Below are 17067 nucleotides of genomic sequence, written 5' to 3'. Positions count from 1 at the left end.
CGGAATGTACATTGACAATGGCGTCAGAATAACTGTGGTTAATTAACCACTAGATAGTGAACCAAATTTACCCAGCTCCAAAATTTGATACGCCCACTATATTAGTCTTGAAAGTTCTGGATTACAAATTAAATGTTTTGTTTTAACGAAGGGTATAAATTCTTTTCAAGTTATGGTTTTGTATTTCACAGTGATGTTTTTTTGACATATTAAAAAATGCAAAAAATACAAAATAAATACTTTTGCCTTTTTGTTTGCGGGTCATTTTTTGACGTTTTGTTAATGTTTTTCACTTTTTAAAAATTATTTTTTAATCATGTGAAGCTATGAAATTGACATATTATCAATTAAAAATTCTAAATTATGCTAATATTGCAGAATTCGTTCGAGTAAAACAGATCTTCACCTTCAGATTTGAGCAAAATGCAACATTTTGTCACCTCCCTGTACTGTATGTGTTCTATTATCCGAATACGCGGCTGGCTGGCTGTTTCGGAAATACGCTGCTCGAGTCTCGTACCCTGACCATCACTATAAACCCTACGCCAATCTCATTGAACCATAGGAACCATACTATACCGTCCAGAGTATAGTCTGGCCCGATCTAAAACATTACGGATACCGGGATCAAGTGGACAGGAAGCCATACTATAACCCACAATTCCGTTTTCGCACATATATAAGAATGAACATCGCACATGTATATTAAATTATCGCATATGTATACCGTCACAAAACATCGCATACAAATGATCGCATATAATATACTACAAAATTATCAAACAGATATTAAAAAATATCACATATCTATTGCAAATTATCGCACATATATTGCAAATTATTGCACATATATTACAATTTATCGCACATATATTACAATTTATCGCACATATATTACAATTTATCGCACACATATTACAATTTATCGCACATATATTACAATTTATCGCACATATATTACAATTTATCGCACATATATTACAATTTATCGCACATATATTACAATTTATCGCACATATATTACAATTTATCGCACATATATTACAATTTATCGCACATATATTACAATTTATCGCACATATATTACAATTTATCGCACATATATTACAATTTATCGCACATATATTACAATTTATTGCATATATATTATATTTATTGCATATATATTACATTTATTGCATATATATTACATTTATTGCATACATCAAATGAATATCGCACATATGTGACAATTATCGCATATATATGAGAAACATCGCACATATATTGTACATTATCGAATAATGCAACGTTTGACACGCCATAGACTTGTCACATGAACTTGGGTATTTACAGTTGGGTGGCCCAACTATAGCTGGGATCCCGGCGCCTTCTCCTCTTGCTTGTCTTGCTTGGTGTAGACCTTTCTCATGTTAATTATCATCGTTTTTACACAAGAGGGTGCTGTTACCGCTCGCTCGGGATCGTTCCCGTGGAGGAGGGACAGCGCTCTCTTGTGAGTACAATTTTGACAACCTACACAAAAGGTCTTTAATCAAGGCTAACGACGCGGTGATCGGATCGTGACAACTTTACTACCCAAATAGTAGTTGGGACAATCAGACAATGATTGGCCGGCTACGGCTAGCTGCACGCTGTCGTGACGGTGAAAGTTAGCTGACAGAATAACAGAAAGCAATCGTTTGTAAGTAAACTAGTTTTATACAACAGCCTGTACCCATATTGATTGTATTGGCATGCATACTTAAATACCATGCAAGGTAAGGTTTTATTTGTGCTAATTATTATTTGAGTAACATAAGTATAAGCATAGAGTAAGTCTATGGTATAAAAGTAGTTACCAATTTACTGTCCATTCACTTGCACTGACTGCCTTAGTTTTAGTAAAAAGTAAAAGTTTTTAATTTAACTTTACAAAAAAGGCAATACAATTTTACAAGCATTATTTTTACGAATGCATTGAGTGTGTGGGGAAAGTCTTGGTTCTGTATTAGACCATGCATGGGGGTAGAACTATGGAGGTAGAACTTGGGCGCTGTAGATTCCTTTTTGTCACTTTTGTCATAGCTTTCTTGTTCAGTGATTATCGGTCGCACTACAACTTACTACGTATGAGTATGTAGTACTACAAATTACAATACACTAGTACTAACCATGGAGGAATTATTCCTCCATGTACTAACTAAGGTACTATCATGGCTATACTTTTGGCTAGGCTAGCGATAATGATGGGGTACGAGGCCTACTTTTAGAAACTATAAAGCTCCCCGTGATCCTTATAATAATAATTAACATTTCTATGGCGCTCTACAATTAACACAGCGCCTCACAAGAAAAACAAAATAACATAAGTAGAAAACAAAACAAAAGAAAACTACAAGAGGCTCTCAGTAGGGAAACACAAAAGTTTTGAGAGACCTCTTGAAGATCGAAGTATAGGCCTGATACTTCACGGAGGCAACGGAGGCGATTGCCTCTGTTGCCCCTTGCCATTGCCTTGGTGCCCTTGAAATGCTGTAATAGAAATTTAGAATTTCCTCAGAGGGTGCCCTTTGCCAAAGAGAAAATGCCTTGGTGTCCTTGCCCTTTCAAAAATGAAGCATACAGGCCTTGAAGTAGACTCTGCTTCTCTGACGTCACATAGGCAGTCGGTTTCAAAGCTTAGGAGCTGCATTGAAACAAAAAATTGTCTCCAGCCTTTTTATAGGAGCGAGGAACAACCAAGCGTGTGACGTCAGAAGCAGAGCGGAGCCTTCTATGGTCTTCTGAATGACCAGCATTGTAGAGGATGAAGTTTTCTGTAAGGTATTTTTTGTAAACATACAGAAGGATTTTGTATTTGATTCTTTCTCATACTGGCAGCCAGTGAAGAGATCTAAGCAGGTCAGAGGAATGTTGTTTTCTGCCACAGGCAAACACAAGACGAGCAGTTTTGTTCTGAAGGCGCTGTAGACGCTCGAGATCTACTTCTCTGACACCGGACATTAGTGTGTTGGCGTAGTCAATGCGAGAAAGAACCAAAGATCTGACAGCATGATGGCATGACGACTGAGTTAGAAATCTGCGAATACGCTATAAATTACGGATATGAAAGTTAACACTCTTACATACAGAAAATCTCATGTTTTGGCCCTCCTTAACGCTAGAAATTTTTTGAAATGGACGTTGATAGATGAAATTTTTACGACTGTTAGCCACCTTATCCAAGACACTCAATTTGAATTCATAATGTATGTATTGCCTTTTTGTTGAGTTAAATAACAAACATTTATGTATGAAGTGGTGTTGAGCTGTCTAAAGTTGAATGTCTTGTATTTGATTGTATCTGTTCAGTTGTAGCGATGTCTTGAGTGGTGAGGTTTCTGCTTCAAGCTGTCTTGGTCACAGTTGTTGAACTCACGGCGGACCATTGTGTTGTGGACGGCAGACTTGAAGCATGGACGGCAGATATGAACCGTGGATGGTGGAATGAGGAGCTGTGTAGATATTGGTTGGTTTTGGGTATGTTTTTTTTGGCTTCATATTTTAAACAATTCTGGAACGCCCACATAAGTGTGTGTACCCATTGCTTTGGGCACAGGGAACAGGCCTTAGTGGACCTGAGATGTCAATAATATTCCTTTTGCACATTGCTTGTACACAGTATATGAGAAGATGGATCATTCAGTTTTGTGCTATGGACCCTTGGATCTGCAGTATTGCTTCGTGCATAGTATACTGGCCTTGATGGACCCTTGATATGTCAATGTTATTGTACCCCATTGCTTTGTGCACAGTGCACGGCCTTGTGGACCCATGTAACAACAATATTCCTTTACACAATGCTGTGTGCACAGGGTATGGCCATAGCAGATCAGTGACATGACAGTATTCCTGTACTCATTGCTTTGTGCACAGTGTATGCCTTGATGGACCCGTGGTATGACAATATTTCTGTACCCATTGCTGTGTGCACAGTGTATGGCCATTGCAGATCAGTGACATGACAATATTTCTGTACCCATAGCTGTGTGCACAGTGTATGGCCTAGATGGACTCGTGGTATGACAATCTTTCTGTATCCATTGCTGTGTGCACATTGTATGGCCATTGCAGATCAGTGACATGACAGTATTCATGTACCATTTCCTTTATTCATGTACACCATGGGGATGCAGACGGCTTCCATATGGGTGTAAGTGGATCTGGGATAATTTTTGATATGTATCTAAAAGCCAGCGAATTATAGACGGATCAGTAAGGAAACTATTCCTGCCACTGTGGGCCTAAACTGAATAAACCCAAAGAAATAATCAACTTAATCAAACAATGTGTGTATAATTATAACTTTAAATTGTTTGGGTTAATTTTACAAATTAATCTTGGGTTAGCCATGGAGGCTTTATAAACTTTCAGGGGTTCACTTCAGAACTTTCTCCAAACAAGGACTAACAAAAGTGTGTTTGTATTCTTGTGCACTGGACCATGATACAAAAAAAGCTTTGTCACTGTTGGGCCTTTTGTTAATAACGCCATACTAACACATAGACAGCTACCTCCATGGTCTAACCTCATAAGCTTTACATGCTTCTGTGCAGGGTCTGTGCAAGTAGGATGTTTTTTATGTAGACACAAGTAAGGTAGTAAACAAGTCAATAGAGGAAGTATTGCGTGGTTTGGGATAGCTGTTTATGGTGTACACTTCTTTTCAAATTTCAAACTGTGACTCAAATACAATCATGGGATCGTGTACAGACATACTGAACTGTCATATCGTCCTGTTGCTCATGTTCACCCATTCATCTGTTGCAGGTAAAATTATTTTGGTAACATAAACTGCCTTTTGTTAATGAGGAAATATGACTCATGTACCCAAACTATAGTTGGGACGGTTCTTAAGTGACAAAACAGGTGCACCATCAACGAAGGATTGTGCCATGCTTGTTACTGAATCTCAAAGCTTAGTTACTCTTTACAACTTAAATATAGTACTTGATTTCATTCAATATTTTTCAACCAGTGATAATTCTACTTTTTCATCCAATCAACTGTGAAAAAACACACCTTCTTTGGTTAGTAGGTTTAATGTTTTTATCATCAGGAAGCTAGACAACAAATTGCTGTATGTTTAAACATATTTTTGTGTGTCAGGTTTGGCATTATCCTATGGTTTACCTTTTGAGTAACTTAAATATGTTTAATGTCAGACATGGAAGGGAGCATACAGTTTATACTGGGTACGAAAACATGACTTCAAACACATGTGTCAAACAATGTTTTTAAGGACACTGTACTGGACCTAGTTTATTGGACACAATGGATCCGACCATGGTTGTAGGACCCAGTGAACCTTAAGATCAAATATTGTTGTCCAACATAATGGTTTGTAAATGATGGTTCTTTTCTGTGATTTTTCTAATTCAGGTTCATGCAAGAACGAGACCCTTTTTCCATGTTTGAATGACGGCAAGTGTGTCTTGGACAAGTGTGTGTGTCAGTCAGGCTTTTCTGGAAGAACATGTGCAAATTCAAGTAAGTGTAGCATGGTCTGCTTCATGGTAAAGTGAGGTTACAGGCATAGATGGTTTTTATGTCACCTGTCTCAGCTGCTGAGCTATACAATCCTGGTTACCTATGTGCAAGGAATTAAAGGCTCCAATCAAAGTGCGGCTACAATGCGGCTGCAATAAAGTAAAGCTTGATTATTTTGTGTTTTGAACTCCTGCTTGATTGTGCTTGTTTACAGGTGGGCCTGCAAATGTGATTGTTCTTTTGCTTGTTTTCATACTTCCTCTGATTACTTGGACTATTGTATGCTGCTATGGCTGCAGTAATTGTAAGTTATCATTGTTATAACTGGTAGAATGTTTTTCTCCAAAATGGACCTTGTCTCTTAAGTCTTAACATCTCAATATAAATTTGATCTTTAAAATTAAAGCCCGAAGAATAATTAGGCACAGGATCAAATTGTAATGTGTATCAACAACAGCAAAAAATGGTGACATGTTTTGATATTGAAATAGTACATTTTTGATTTTGGAGAAAAGGATTCAGTTTCATTGTGTGCTTTGATTTAATAAAGTGCTTCCATTGTGTGGGATAAAGTAGAATATTTCATTTTGCTTCATTCAAATGGTCAAAATGATTTAAAATGATTTGGATATTAAAAAGAATTCATGAATTAGCTCATAGTTCAGAACACAGAAGTATTGATCACTTTATGGATGATTTTGCAAAAATGATTAGCGAAATAAAGCCATGATTTTCTGCTCTTTGTTATTAACCAAACAGTGAGAAAGACTAAGGCAAGACGGCGACTTCGGCAGCTTCAAGTTGAAAACCAAGCTGGATTGCGGGACTTAGCTGATGGCATCCCTTTACACGATGATCCACCTTGCTATGACCAAGCTGTATACTCCAATCCAATCACCATCTCTGGATTAGATGAGAACACCGACTGGACATTACAGGGTGAAGACACCCTCATACCTCCTCCACACTATGATGATCTTAAGTTCATACATAAACATCTGATGGATCTTGGTGATGGGGTTCATGTGGAAGACGGAAGCTCCTCGTCCCAACAAGGAAGTGAGGTTATCCAAGATGCTGACACTATTGATGAGACAACGTTGTTACAGTCTGCATCACATTCATCCTTTCTCGTATCCACCGATCCATCACAGCCAAACTTATCCACTGATTCATCACAGCCAAACATATCATCTGATGCCCCGTCATTAATAAACAAACAAGAGGTTGCACCTTCACAGCTGAGCCAGATCTCTGGCATTGAGGGGGAAGAGATGGATGACAAAGAAGAAGGAATTGATACAATTAATGATGATGGGACAGAAGACATTGATGAATGATGAAACAAACCGTCTCTCCATTCAAGATGTCAATGTGAGTGCAACAGATACTGCCACAGTAAATCAGTCTGCTATAAATATAAAGAGCACTACTATCAGCGAAGATGATCCAGGTTAAAGTACACCTGTGTTGTACACCATGCATCTTTCTAATAGTTATGCAGCATAAAACACCTGTTTTGTATACCATGCGCCTGTCATTTCTGCGCTTAATACACAACCAAACAACATAATTACAGTTGTAAATATAGTGCTTCACATGCTGACCAAGACTAATTTCCATGCATTGCATTTCACATCTCTTTAGACTCTGGTTCAAATCCAATTTTGGATTGTGCAATGCATTTCACATCTCTGTAGACTCTGGTTCAAATCCAACTTTGGATTGTGCATTGCATTTCACATCTCTGTAGACTCTAGTTCAAACCCAACTTTGGATTGTGCATTGCATTTCAAATCTATGTAGACTCTGGTTCAAACCCAACTTTGGATTGTGCATTGCATTTCACATCTCTGTAGACTCTGGATTGTGCATTGCATTTGGTTGGGGGTGTTTTCCCTAGTTGAAGTTTTCCTCTTACATTTTAAGCTGTAAAGATTGCTTCAATGCTTCCTGCACAGGTATTTTGAGGCCTTGAAAGTTTCTTTTTTCCCAATTACTATTAGAATGTAATATTTATAGTAATATTTATAGTAAAAACAAATTTACCCAGCTGTATCCATCGAAGTTTAATACATCCATGGTTTAATGATAATCTAAGTGTCAGTAAATCAAATAAATGTATTTTTGTATTGATACATAAATGTGTAACCATTCGATTGCCAAATTAGGCAATTGTGTTCAGCATTCTCATTGCTTTGTTTGCTCACAATATATCAACCCATTATGAGTACAGATTCATTCCAGAATATTCTGTGATGAAATTTTACTCAGAGGCACTTCGGCTTGGGAAAATAGGGCAGAAATGTTAGATGTCTCTTAAGCATCATCAAGGAAAACACTTACAATGTTTGATTCACCATGGTGCTAGTCCAATAGTGTTCTTTCAGTTATTATAACCAAATGAATCAGATAGCCGGGTAAGTCAGGCTATACTCTGTTTCTCAAATGGAACTAGCACTACGAAGACAATGTATTCAACTCCTGATTAGAACACTACATTCATTGTTGTTTTAGTTTTTTGAATTAGAAGTATCGCATGGAAATAATAGGAAACAGATCAGTAGAAACAAATTAATTTGCAAAGACACATATGGAAATGGGCAAGTAAACCAATATAAAAAGTTAATTGATTATTTTTTGTTTGAAGGAAGTTTCCAATTCTGGTGGGCCTCAATAAGAGTTGCAATACTGTACTCTAGAAACATCCGGATGAGAATTGATCCGGATCCAATTCCATGGAGTCTGACCACTTTCTGGGTCAATATGACTTGGAATATTTGTCATTTAGTGAAAATGACTCCAACTTATACGCAGAATATAAGTTCAATTTTGTCCTTATTTCATTTAGATGTGTTTCCCCAGGCAAGTGTTTTATAATTTGTGCCAGGCCCCCTAGACCTGGATCTGGTTCCATTTTGACCCAGATGTTCTAAGAATGCAATCATCATATTTTAAAGTGATGCTTAATACAATGTCAAATACAGTTGCTTTTCTCTTCAAATTAAAGTTGAAAGTAAGAGTTATCAACATGACTGGATTGAATTTCCTTCCTCCATGATTGTAGTGTATAGCGAAGTAGCGTGCCCAAACAATTTTGGTTTTTGCATAAATCTGTATCCAGACTATTGACTAAGAAATGTCCAATCTTTCCCACCATAACAAGTTTTAACTACAGCTGGAACTGTCGTACAGACTGCATTTTCAAACTAACAACAGGTTGTTTATACATGTATTACATTATTTAGACAATTTAATCAAGTTAATTCAACATATTTTTTTACTTCATTTAAACTTGCAATAATTTACACTAACCTGAATTAATTATGTCTTTTAAAAAGATACTTATCGCAGGTTCTATCACATGGTGTTTAAAATGGAAATTTGAGATTGTTACTGCCTTAATGTGTAGATAATGAAAGGAAATAAATAAAATATTTTTTGAAATTTTATCATAAAATAGGGTTTGTGAGAATTTATGAATGCAGATTATATAATAAAATAGAGTTTGTGATAATGTATGAAACACATTTTCTTTAATTAAACTTGGCCGGAGAAAACATTTTGTTTTATATGGGGACAGGTGGGTTAAGGGGCGGGGGCACGGGGGACTTCATTACTATGAGGACTGGTGACGAGTTTAACAATACAATTCGGTTGCATTATTTTACTCTTGATGGCGCCCTTTACGAACATGACGAATGTCTGTCATGATTTGGTAATGTGTAAAGTCCTGAGTACTTAATTTGTTCTTAAAGAGTTATTAAAAATGGCATCTGCGAGTCAGGTAAGTTAACCTGGGAGAAAGACCGACCTCCTCTTAGTGCTGTAAAGGTTTTGACAACTTTTTGCCCCGCTCTTCACTGTTCTTCTTCACTTTAGTTTCACCTTTTTGTTGTTATGTTGAATCAGAATGTTTCTACTTTCTGACTTTGCTTTTTGCGTTGTGCTTATTTTGCAATTGTCACATCGACGCCCTGGCTTTTCTCATCAGTCAATAGTTTATTTAAAGGAACACGTTGCCTTGGATCGGTCGAGTTGGTCTTTGAAAAGCGTTTGTAACCGTTTTTTATAAAATTAAAATGCATATGTGTAGAAAGATGTTGTAAAAGTAGAATACAATGATCCACACAAACATGCCTCGAAATTGCACGGTTTTCCTTTTACCTCGTCGACTAACACGGTCGGCCATTTATGGGAGTCAAATTTTTGACTCCCATATATAAATGGCCAACCGTGTTAGTTCGCACAGTAAAAAGAAAACCACGCAATTTCGAGGCAAACTTGTGTGGATCATTGTATTCTACTTTTAAAACATCTTTCCAATCATATGCATTTTATAAAAAAAAACTGTTACAAACGCTTTTTATAGACCAACTCGTCCGATCCAAGGCAACGTGTTCCTTTAATACATGTTGTATTAATTATGGCATCGCACATAATGGGAGAACTGAGGTAGACAGCTGAGGTTAGAAAAGTGGGGACAAGAAATAAGGCAATTCCTCTTTGTGTATCCTTGACCTTTGGTTTTGCGCCAACTAGAGCTACCAGTACCACCCCCAGCATGACCAGGGTTGTAACTTGTTGTAGTCTAGTTGTATCGTACATGCCATCCTCTGTGTTTGTTTTAACCTTAAATAGAATCGCTAAAGAATCATTAAAAGATGCCCTTGAACGACAAGCGTTGATGGAATTTTGTACATGTTTTTTTGTTGTTGCTTTTTTCAAATCATCACATCTGGATAAAGTCATCATTTGTTGGTAAGCCATGTTACTGGTATGTGTCATGAATTCCACAAATGTAAGGAATAAAGTTAGGTACATTGGAGTAGTATAGGATTTTTATGCAATCAAACGAAATGAAAATTTCGCGTTTTAGACATGTATCGAAGGTGGGCTGTAATAATTACTGTGATGTGACCAATGTTAAAAGCGAGCCATTTAAAGGTTAACAAGGTGGGCTGTGATAATTTGTACTTGTAAATACAAAAATATTAATTGTTATATCGCGTCATTCCATAATTAGAACATGTGTTTTTATGAATCCAACCAATCCTGTGCTGTTATTTTTCTGTGTCGTTCTCGTTTATGTCTTTTGAAACAAGTACGAATCTAACCGATCGAATGTTGTTTTGCCTTTTGAAACAAATATAAATCTAACCGATTGAATGTTGTTTTGCTGCTGTACTTTTTTGTAAGATACTCTGTAGATACAACATAGCCCTCCTTCTGGAATTTGCTGAACCTCTCAAAACCATTTTGCTCTGACATTTTAATGATCAATGATCATTTGAAATGACTCTTTTGAAATATCCTATTTTGTTTTTTCTAGGGCACTAGGGACATCATCTAAATCATCACCACTCAAAGAGCTAAATCATCTCATAGAAAGAGAATAAAAGAATCAACAACTTTTGGATCCACCATTCTCATTTCTCTGTGAATTAATCAAATAAAATTGCTGCCAACTTTGACAAAAATACTAAACTTATTTGTATTATGTTACCTACGTATTCTTCATGTTCAAGCCAACATGTAGATTTCTACAACAAAACTTCTGCATTGGCAAGGAAAACTCCTGGAAGCCGACAAATATAAATTCAACACATTTTTTTATTTTTCATGTGCATACCAGCTACCTTTTGATACACAATCTCTCCTTGCCAACAAAACACTTAACAATACGCATGGAGAAAATGGTTGATTTAAAAGTGCCAATCCATATTACAAGCACAGTGCACATCTTTTTACATCTAGGTCATTTTTCGCTAGTTCTCACAGAAACTAGCTGGTATATATTTATATTCAGTAATGTTGTTTGTCATATGATTTGTTTACATATAGACAATGGACTCGTTGCTAGCCACTCTTGTTGGAATGGGGTTTACATTGGAACGATGCCAAGCAGCAGTAAGTTTTGGAAAGCTTACTGTTCATGATGCTGTAGAGTGGTAAGTCAGTCGAAATGTACTGTCCTGCTGTACAAACAAGTTATTTTTGTATGAAAATCACCCCAAAGCAGTGTTGATGATACATTGACACCTTTACATTAAGGTTGAGCTAAAACAAAAAAACAACTTTTAGAACCAACACTGTTATATGTGTCGTATGGATCTTTCAAGTAACATTAGATTAAACCTTGCGCACCAGCGCTCTAACTGTAGATGACCACAAAATCTCTTTTTTATAAACATACAATTCAACTGTTTGCTGTTTTCTCAAAGAAAACAACCAAGCTGTCACTAAATTATTACAAGTTGTTGATAATTTATCTTTTCAGGTTATTGCAAGATGAGATTCCTATGCATTCAGCACCGACGCTGAGTCTTAATATACAAGGCCAAGAGGTCAGTACAGCTCAAATATTTTCTTATGTGTTTTATTTTAATAATAATATTAATTTGTTTGCTCTATCAAGCCAAATTGCATCAAAGCAACTTACAACACTTATACTCCTGTTAGATTGGTTCTAAGCTATTCTAAAACAATCTCAACTACTTAGGAGTGTACAGCCAGGCCCAGTGTCCTAACACTGCTTACTGATGGATCCCTTTAAATAAGACGCCTGATTCTATGGTTCATATTAAATTAAACAATTCAGCAGTAAGCCTTGCCATAATTAAGCCCTGATTTTTAATTTTTTTAACTTCCTGTTTTTGTAGGACAAACTTCAGGTTGCATACTTGATCAAACACTTTGTAATTATGATTGGTAAAGAAATGATTAGATCACTCGGAAAGTCCACTGTTTGATATGATAAATTATACACCGGCACTAATCCTTCAGTGAAGTAAACTTAGGAAAGTGTTGCAAGCCAATTGAGAGTACATGTGAATCAATGTTTCCTCGTATGTACATAAGTCATTGTAACATTTCATTGTAAAAAAAGCGTTCCTTAAAGGCAGTGGACACTATTGGTAATTACTCAAAATATTTATCATTATAAAACCTTTCTTGATTACAAGTAATGGGGAGAGATGGATCGTATAAAATATTGTGAGAAACAGCTCCCTCTGAAGTGACGTAGTTTTTGAGAAAGAATTTATTTTCCAAGAATTTGATTTCAAGACCTCAAGTTTAGAATTTAAGGTCTGGGCATCAAGCATCGGAAAGCACACAACTTTGTGTGACAAGGGTGTTTTTTCTTTCATTATTGTCTTGCAAATTCAACAACCGGCTGAGCTCAAATTTTCACAGGTTTGTTATTTCATGCATATGTCGAGATACACCAACTGTGAAGACTAGTCTTTGACAATTACCAATAGTGTCCACTGTCTTTAAACTTCAAATTTTTAGAAGCACTCGAGTCTATGAAGTGCATTTGTAAAAGCCAAGTCCATGTTTTATACCTTCCTTGCCTAAAACTAGCTCAATGCAACTCCTATGAGCTTATATGGCAATCAATGGAGCAAGGTTCTGTGAAGTGGATGGCTTACAGTTGAACAGCAATCTTTGCAGATTTTTGCTTGTTCTTTGAGTACCTGTGAAGATAATAAATGCATTTGTAATTTTAAGTAAGGCTCATGGGTCCTTTGCTATAATAGCCTGTAAGGTATTTGGTAACATTAATACTGGGACACAAATACACTGAGTGTTTAAATTTGTACACGTTACTGGGAAAAAAATTGATGCAACTTAAGGTCATAGCCGGCATTGTTTGCTGCTGCTTGTGCTGCAACACCCTATAAATAACCCTAACCCTGTAAAACAACCTTAACAAAGAGCTATTTCATAAGTGATGCGAGATGACTGTATATAAATGACACTACATGTTTATAACTGTATAAGAACTGAAATTTGATTAGTACTATTCATGTTTGTTTGCCAGACCCGACCAGGAACGGATGCAGGGAATCACCCAATCACCTTACCACCAGTTTCATCTCTATCTAGCTCTCCAAAGGAAACTACAGAACAACACTCTTCATTAACAGAGGATAAGAGTAAATTTCTGCAAAAGGATGTAGTCAGTCGATTCTCACTGTCAGAGCAGAAGAAACAAGAGAAGGAAAAATGGGAAACGGAACAGAGAGAGAAGGCAGCAGCTCAGGCACGCCAAGCGAGACTTCAAGAGAAGAAGGTACATGTATGGTCAATCTAGGAAGATTTGTGGTAAAACCATCTAATACTATCTGTATGAGTTGCTTTGTGTTTACTGTTGGAGTTGATTGTGTAGTGTCATTGCTGGACGGTATACATGTAGAGCTCTAGAGTCAAGTTATGGTGTTCTAATCAGCTTATTTTAGGTTTGAGTCCCAGTCATAACATTTGTGTTCTTGATCCAGACATTTAACCATTATTGCTTTGTGTGGTTGGACTGGATGTAAACCCATGTAGGTCCTGTGTTTTGGTGTAATGCATGTAAAAGAACACAGTTAAGGAAAGGGTTTGCTCATGTGTTTCTGGCATGGTTGGCTGCAGATGCCTGCAGAATGCCTGTTGTAAAACCTTGCAATGTACTATGTAAAATGGGTCTCATATTCATAACTCTCCATGCCTGTTGTACAATCAATGAACCAATATCAGCCCTAAAAGTGAACATCTGAGACAAATATCTACATTCATCATTAGTTTTAAGAGTAAAATAACCTAAAACAAAATTTAACGATAGCTTTGGGTTGAGGCTTTTCAATTATACTATTAACAAAATGAAGTTAAAATGTTGCTGCTTATTTATCCAAAGTGACCAAGGAAGCTATACCTACATTCAAAAAGTAACTGTGGAGAAGTCTATCCACAAGTTGTCCTGGAGTAATTTTGAGAGGGTTTATAAGTACCCACTGTTCAAAATTCGTATCACTATATCTTTTGCTGAACCATAGGCAAGAAGTTACCTGTTGAAGAATATTGAAGCGGATAAAGAAGCCAGGCAGGGTCTGAGTAAAGTAACCACTAGTCCCAAGAGCACACATCAGCAGCAAGAGGCACTAGGGGTTGAGGATCAGTGTTTCAAACCAACATTAGCCTCTGTACCTCATCATGAGGCTGATCAGAAGAAGTCAGGAGGGGGTTCACCAACCTTAGTCAGAGATACACCAACCTCAATTGGGGGTTCAGCAACACATGAGGAACCAGCCACATGCGTACTTCAGGTTTGTAGACATTAAGGCGCCTTGTCAAAACCGCCCGAGCGTTCCTCTGCAGACAAGCCGCAGACTGGACAGCAAATAGTGCGTTGCTAAGGACAGTCCACGGAAGAACGGCCATGTGCATCGAAGCGCGGGCAAAGTTTAATGAGTTATCCATGCCGGGCCCTAGTGTTGTTATAACAATAAGTCTCATGAAAAAACAAGTTGTAAGTTTTCAGGTCATGAATATCAGCAGCTTGGACGCGGACCGGCCTTGCTCTCCCCAGAATAATACTTTTTTAACTCATGAATACCATCGTCCTGGAAGCGGACAGGCCGCATCGACAATACCATTGCACCATGCACATTGGGTGCGCCAGCCAACCCCCTGCTCATGTGATGATCCATGCCGGGCCCTAGTGTTGTTATAACAATAAGTCTCATGAAAAAATAAGTTGTAAGTTTTCAGGTCATGAATATCTGCAGCTTGGACGGGGACCGGCCTTGCTCTCCCCAAAATAATACTTTTTTAACTCATGAATACCATCGTCCTGGAAGCGGACAGGCCGCATCGACAATACCATTGCACCATGCACATTGGGTGCGCCAGCCAACCCCCTGCTCATGTGATAATCGAGCGCTGCAAGATTGTTTAGACATTCAATAGAGTCAACCAAATCGCCGACTTTGAAACTCAGCATCTATCCAGAGGCAGTTAACGGCATTCATAAACCCCAGACCGTTTCCCTACTCCTATCTGTGGAGATGGGGTGTTTAAACGGTTGATAATGACCAGCTGGAGCTGTTTATAATTGGCTGCCTTCTGCGTGTCGGGCAAGCGTGTATGCCACTATTATCATGCGGAATGCGCAATTTATAGCTATTAGTTACAGCGCGTAATCTATTTTAAGCGTACCTCAACCTGCGTGTACCTCAACCCGCACGCATCAAACAGATTCTTCACAAAGTTTTTGAAATAAATACCTCAGACCTTCAATGTTCAATTGCCAAAGTGTCTATAATTATATTTTTAATGTTTTTTAACACAAAAAAAGCATTTATGAAAGGGAATAAAAGAGTAGTGACTCTTTCTCAAAAGCTCTGACCTTTATCACACAGCAATGACCCTGTCGGTTTTAACAGCCGTTAAAGAACTTGTCGCTACCCTTTTTTTCTCTTATTCAAGAGGCACAGAACTGGTTTGTATTTTTAAAAAAGCAAAATATTCAGTCACGGCTAAACAACTTAAAATGTTCACCACTTTTTTCGGCTGTGTTCGGTCCATGAGTTAATATGGTGCAAAAATGAGTGAGTAGTGTGACGAGTGGACCTTCCAGAATAGGGTCCAAACGTCAGACCACATGTTTGGTTGCTAAAAGGAAGATTGGTAAAGTCACTTAAAGTTTTGTTGCAACATACAAGTCCCGTCTTCTCCTATGATAAATATATCTTTGCCATAAGTTCCCACATCCGAACACATTACCTGCTCACATCTTTCTGTAAAAAAACCAAAGTCCCAAATTCATTTATTCACATCCTGGCCCCTGAGAGGAGTGCCCGTTTATGTAAATACATGGAGGTTTCTATATAACTTGTTCCAATCCCGCCGTACTTACGTAAATAAACTGGTTCTCGTCTGTTCACGTCTCGTAACCCTGTCCCGTAAATAAACACATCCCCCTTTCATTTTCTTGTATGATAACTAGTATAGTTTTATGTTCATCACGATCGCTGCAAAGGATTATTGTAATTGTTAAATTGTTCCCTGTAATTGCTTTACTCTGACGCCCACTTTTGCAACTTCGTGGGACAAAATCGTAAATCACTAAAACTATGGAAATAAACCGGAGCTTATACGTAGCCTGCAATGTAATGGCTGAAACTTTTGTCAGTCAAAGCCGGGAATAAAGAAAACCATTTCTAAAAAAGACCCGTTTTGGTCAATAGGCCTAACTGGGTCTTAAAAATCAAGAAAATTGACTTACAAATTGAGAAAATTGCTATTAGTTACACATCCACCCTTACCTTGCGTTTTGCTCTTCAAAGGTAAAGTCATTGTTCACAACCTGCGTTCCTCTGCGGTTCTGCTGATCAGCGAGTCCGCAGAGCTGCCATGAAATGCTTATTGATATTAAAATAAGCTGGTCCTTACAATAGCCAACCAGTCGCTCTGCAGAGCCGCTGGAATATTCACGTTTATTGACATGTAAATGATTGGTCCTGGCCATGGACCTGCTCGGTTGCTAATGGTCCTTTTGTTTTAAAAATCTTTGGACACCCGCAGAATGCATGTGGAAAGGAACAGCTTGGAGGTTTGGACAAGGCCCCTAAGTGTGTTTGTTTTTATTATCATGTTTCATAGTATATATCCGAAAACTTTTTCTTGCCCATCACTAATGAAAGCTTCCAAAGAAATATGTCCAAAAAGATCTATGTTGTTAATAAGTGTTATTCGGTTTGTTCAACCTTTCTAGTTTTGCAACCAAGG

The 17067-nt window shown here is 37.5% G+C and overlaps 1 protein-coding gene and 1 pseudogene across 2 annotated transcripts in view; both read left to right on the top strand.

Annotated features, from left to right (window-relative positions):
• Positions 1-2228: 2228 nt before the first annotated feature.
• On the top strand, positions 2229-8931 carry LOC139952821 (uncharacterized; annotated as a pseudogene).
• Positions 8932-9195: 264 nt separating this feature from the next.
• LOC139933872 (uncharacterized) overlaps positions 9196-17067 on the top strand; it is a 28289-nt gene continuing 20417 nt past the window's right edge. For both annotated transcript variants that reach the window (XM_071928117.1, XM_071928116.1), the window contains exons 1-5: positions 9196-9298; positions 11356-11462; positions 11792-11858; positions 13340-13591; positions 14334-14603. In XM_071928117.1, coding sequence (XP_071784218.1) covers positions 9281-9298; positions 11356-11462; positions 11792-11858; positions 13340-13591; positions 14334-14603 — 714 coding nt within the window. In that variant the 5' untranslated portion in view covers positions 9196-9280. The remainder of the gene's footprint in view (positions 9299-11355; positions 11463-11791; positions 11859-13339; positions 13592-14333; positions 14604-17067) is intronic.

Source organism: Asterias amurensis, chromosome 2, assembly GCF_032118995.1.
Source record: "Asterias amurensis chromosome 2, ASM3211899v1".
Taxonomy (NCBI): domain Eukaryota; kingdom Metazoa; phylum Echinodermata; class Asteroidea; order Forcipulatida; family Asteriidae; genus Asterias; species Asterias amurensis.
The sequence above is the reverse complement of the archived record's forward strand: the minus strand, read 5'-3'. Positions and strand labels throughout refer to the sequence as shown.